The sequence below is a fragment of the Dipodomys ordii genome, unplaced genomic scaffold, assembly GCF_000151885.1.
Source record: "Dipodomys ordii isolate 6190 unplaced genomic scaffold, Dord_2.0 Scaffold27, whole genome shotgun sequence".
Taxonomy (NCBI): Eukaryota; Metazoa; Chordata; class Mammalia; order Rodentia; family Heteromyidae; genus Dipodomys; species Dipodomys ordii.
In genome coordinates this window covers 9,121,828-9,125,183 of record NW_012267243.1, presented here as the reverse complement: position 1 = coordinate 9,125,183, position 3,356 = coordinate 9,121,828, and the positions used below count along the sequence as shown (strand labels likewise).

Genomic DNA, 3,356 nt, shown 5'->3' with positions numbered 1-3,356 from the left:
GTTCCAGTCTTAGAAAGGAGTGAAGGAAGGGTGGGTAGGGAAGGGATGGGTGAGAAAGTTGGAAGGGGTGACATTGATCAAGATATCCTGTATTCATAAACTGCTCTGTCAAATGGCAACTCCTTTGTACAACTACTTAAAGATAATAATAAAAATAAAAAGGAAGTGCAGACAAAATAGATAATAATAAAAACAAAAATGAAGTGCAGACGAGCCTAGATTGGAAAGGGAGGAGAAGGTAACCGGGTAGTGTAGCAAGCAGTATAAGCACAGACCGTGGCAGGGCAGGGCATTCTGAGCTTGGATCCTCAGGAAATAAAGATGGACTCTTCTTTCTGCTCCTTTTTCAGCCTCCAGTGGACAGTTAGAGTCTGGTAGACATGCCGATCTCCCCCCACAAGTCTCATGGTTTTCTTCTGTGTCTTTTTCCTTTGGGTCTAGGCTTCGTGGAGCATCTGTTCCCCCTCTCTCCACGGATGGGTGTCCAGGGGACACTCAGCTTCCCTTTGGGGCTCCTGCTGGGCTCTGTGCTCCTGGTGACCTCTGCCCCAGCCACCCCGGAGCCTCAGGGCTGCAGCAGCAAGGATCAGCAGGTCACTGTGAGCCACACATACAAGATCGATGTTCCCAAGTCTGCCCTGATCCAGGTGGAGGCCGACCCGCAGTCCCTCAGCGATGATGGGGCCTCACTCATGGCCCTGGGGGAGGCTGGGGAAGAACAGAATTTCATCTTCAGGCACAACATTCGCCTTCAGACACCACAGAAAGACTGTGACTTGGCAGACAGTGTCCAGGACCTCCTGGCCCGGGTGAAGAAGCTGGAGGAAGAGATGGCAGAGATGAGGGAACAGTGCAGTGCTCAGCGCTGCTGCCTCGGGGCTGCAGGTGAGTTCGCCATCGCGTATTCATTCAGCAAACATGCACTGAGCCTCTGTTACGTGTCAGGTGCTCCTTATGAGCACTCTGTGATTCTGGTCTGCCCCCACCACTCACTCTGGGTTTTCTGCGCCTGGTGGTGCACCCCTGCTAATTGATCATTGGTACCAGCTCCAAGGGCATCTAGAAACTTGGGCAGCAATGCTTTCGTGGCTACTGCTGCTCTGGGAACACTCCTGGGGGTCCTTTAGTTGAGGACGCTATTTCTACTCAAAGGTGGATACAGGGGAAAAAAAGGGCCACATCTGACTTTAGGCCGATTCCTTAAGGTGCCTCATCTGTCTAAGGGAAATCGTTCTATCAACCCATATAGTTTGGAAGACTAGAGTTGGTATAATTGGATTCCTGGTATACAGTTTATATTCAGGAAACTATCACTTTTATGAGTCACAAAGGACTACAGTTTGATTATTTGATTTTGCAAATAGTGACATTTCTTCTGCCCCCCCCCCCCCCCCCCCCTGCACCTTTTCTTTCAGTACCGGGTTTGAACTCTGGGCTTTATGCTTAGCTAGGCAGAGACTCTACCTCTAGAGGTCATCTCTCCAGTTTTTGTGTCTTTTTAAAAAAAATTTATTTATTCATTTATTTTAATTATATTTAGGTAGTTGTACAAAGAAGTTCCCATTCTACAAGTACATGAGTACAAAGTGTCTGACAACACTGTCACTCATCTCTCTTAACCCTTCCCTTCTCTCACTTTTAATTGAGATTAGGTGATTACATAAATTTCAATTATTTCACAGTATTGTAGAATAGTGATACTTAGAGTCTCACACACACATTTTAACTTTCACTAGGAAAATTGTCATTATCATGGTCTATACAGTTTGTGAATTCTATGAGCTCTTGTGTCTTTTAAAAGCCCAAACTCCCCAGACTGAGGCAGATGGCACAGATGTTTCTGTCTGAAAGAACTGCTATTAGTAAGATCCTTGTCTAAATGCCTGATACAGAAGCAGGTGCCAGGGATACGGCCAGGAAGAAACCAGCCTGGAACTATCCCCTGACAGACCCCAGCTTTGGAAACACCCTAGGAAGGGAAGAAGGTACATTCTGAGAAGCAGAAAGGAGGGAAGAGGGCGTTCAGTGAGTGGCTGCCCTCCAGCTGACTCTTGCTGGACAGGGTCAGGAAGGGGCTTGGTTAAACGCCTTGGTCCAGCCCTATGCCCATAATTGAGACGAGCTCTTCTTTAGCTTCTGGAGGTCTACTTCTCCAGGCTTCAAGGACAGGACCTTGCTAGGTCCAGCCCTGCCGGTAGGAAAAGATAAACTCCTACCTGCCTGGATCTCAACCACCTTTCCTAGGAGCCTTTCCCCCTCCTATCCCCAAACGGAGCACTTAAAGTCTTTCATGGAAAAGCATTAAGTAATTGCCACCACCCACAGGAAGGAAGCTGGGGATTTGCCCTAGAAAGGAATGGGAGAAGGATTCTGTGCAGCTTTTTAGGCAGAGAAGGGAGAAACATTAGATCTCACAAGTCAGAGGCTTTGGCTCAGCAGAAAAGCTCACACACCCAGTCTCCCTTACTCATCATCCAAAAACAAAAACAAACAACACCAACAAACGCAGGAATCACCAATCTTCCTATAACCCTAGCTGCTCAGAGGCGGAGGAGAGCTGAGAATCACAGTTGGAAGGCAGCTCTGGCAGAAAAGTCCACCAGACTCTGATCTCTAGTTAAGCACAAAAAGCCCTAAGTGGAGGAGTGGCTCAAGCGGTCACTGGCTTACCTTGAACACAAAGAGCTCAGGGACAGCGCCCAGGCCCCGAGTCCCGTTAAGGCACAAACAAAACTCAACAAAAACCAGATGCCTTCCCTTAAGCTTTTCATTCCTGCTCAAGACTGGTCTGATGTTGTAGCCCTAGAACCACAGCTCCACTGCCAAGCTTTTTTTGTTGGTTAATTGGCAATAAGAGTTTCTGAGACTGCTGCCTGGGCTGGCTTTGAACCATGATCCTCAGATGGCAGCTTCCTGAGTGGCTAGGATTACAGGCCTGACCTCCCCCCCCCCCACTGCCCTGTTCCCCCCCACCAGTTTTCAAGAAAGGAAAAAAACCCCAAACCCACCATTTCCTATTGTTTCCTTCCTGCTTTCTTCCCTTCTTCCCTCCCTCCCTCCATTCCTCCCTCCCTTCCCCTCCCTCCTTCCTTCTTTCCTTCCTCCCTCCTTCTTTCCTTCCTCCCTCCTTCCCTCCCTCCCTTTTTCTCTCCTTCTCTCCCTCCCTCCCTCCCTCTCTCTTTTCCTCCCTCCCTCCTTCCCTCTTTCCCTCCTTCCCTCCCTCCTTCCTTCCTTCCCTCCCTCTCTTCTTCCTTCCTTCTCTTCCTCCCTCCTTCCCTCCCTCTCACCTTCCCTCCTTCCTTCTCTCCCTCCCTCCCTCTCTTCTTCTTTCCCTCCCTCCCTCCCTCCCTCCCTCC

General features: G+C 49.2%; 1 protein-coding gene across 1 annotated transcript in view; it reads left to right on the top strand.

The window, feature by feature from the left end:
- Nucleotides 1-476: 476 nt before the first annotated feature.
- Nucleotides 477-3,356, top strand: part of Tnn (tenascin N) — a 60,821-nt gene continuing 57,941 nt past the window's right edge. Inside the window, exon 1 of the mRNA XM_013015522.1 lies at nt 477-885. Coding sequence (XP_012870976.1) covers nt 477-885 — 409 coding nt within the window. The remainder of the gene's footprint in view (nt 886-3,356) is intronic.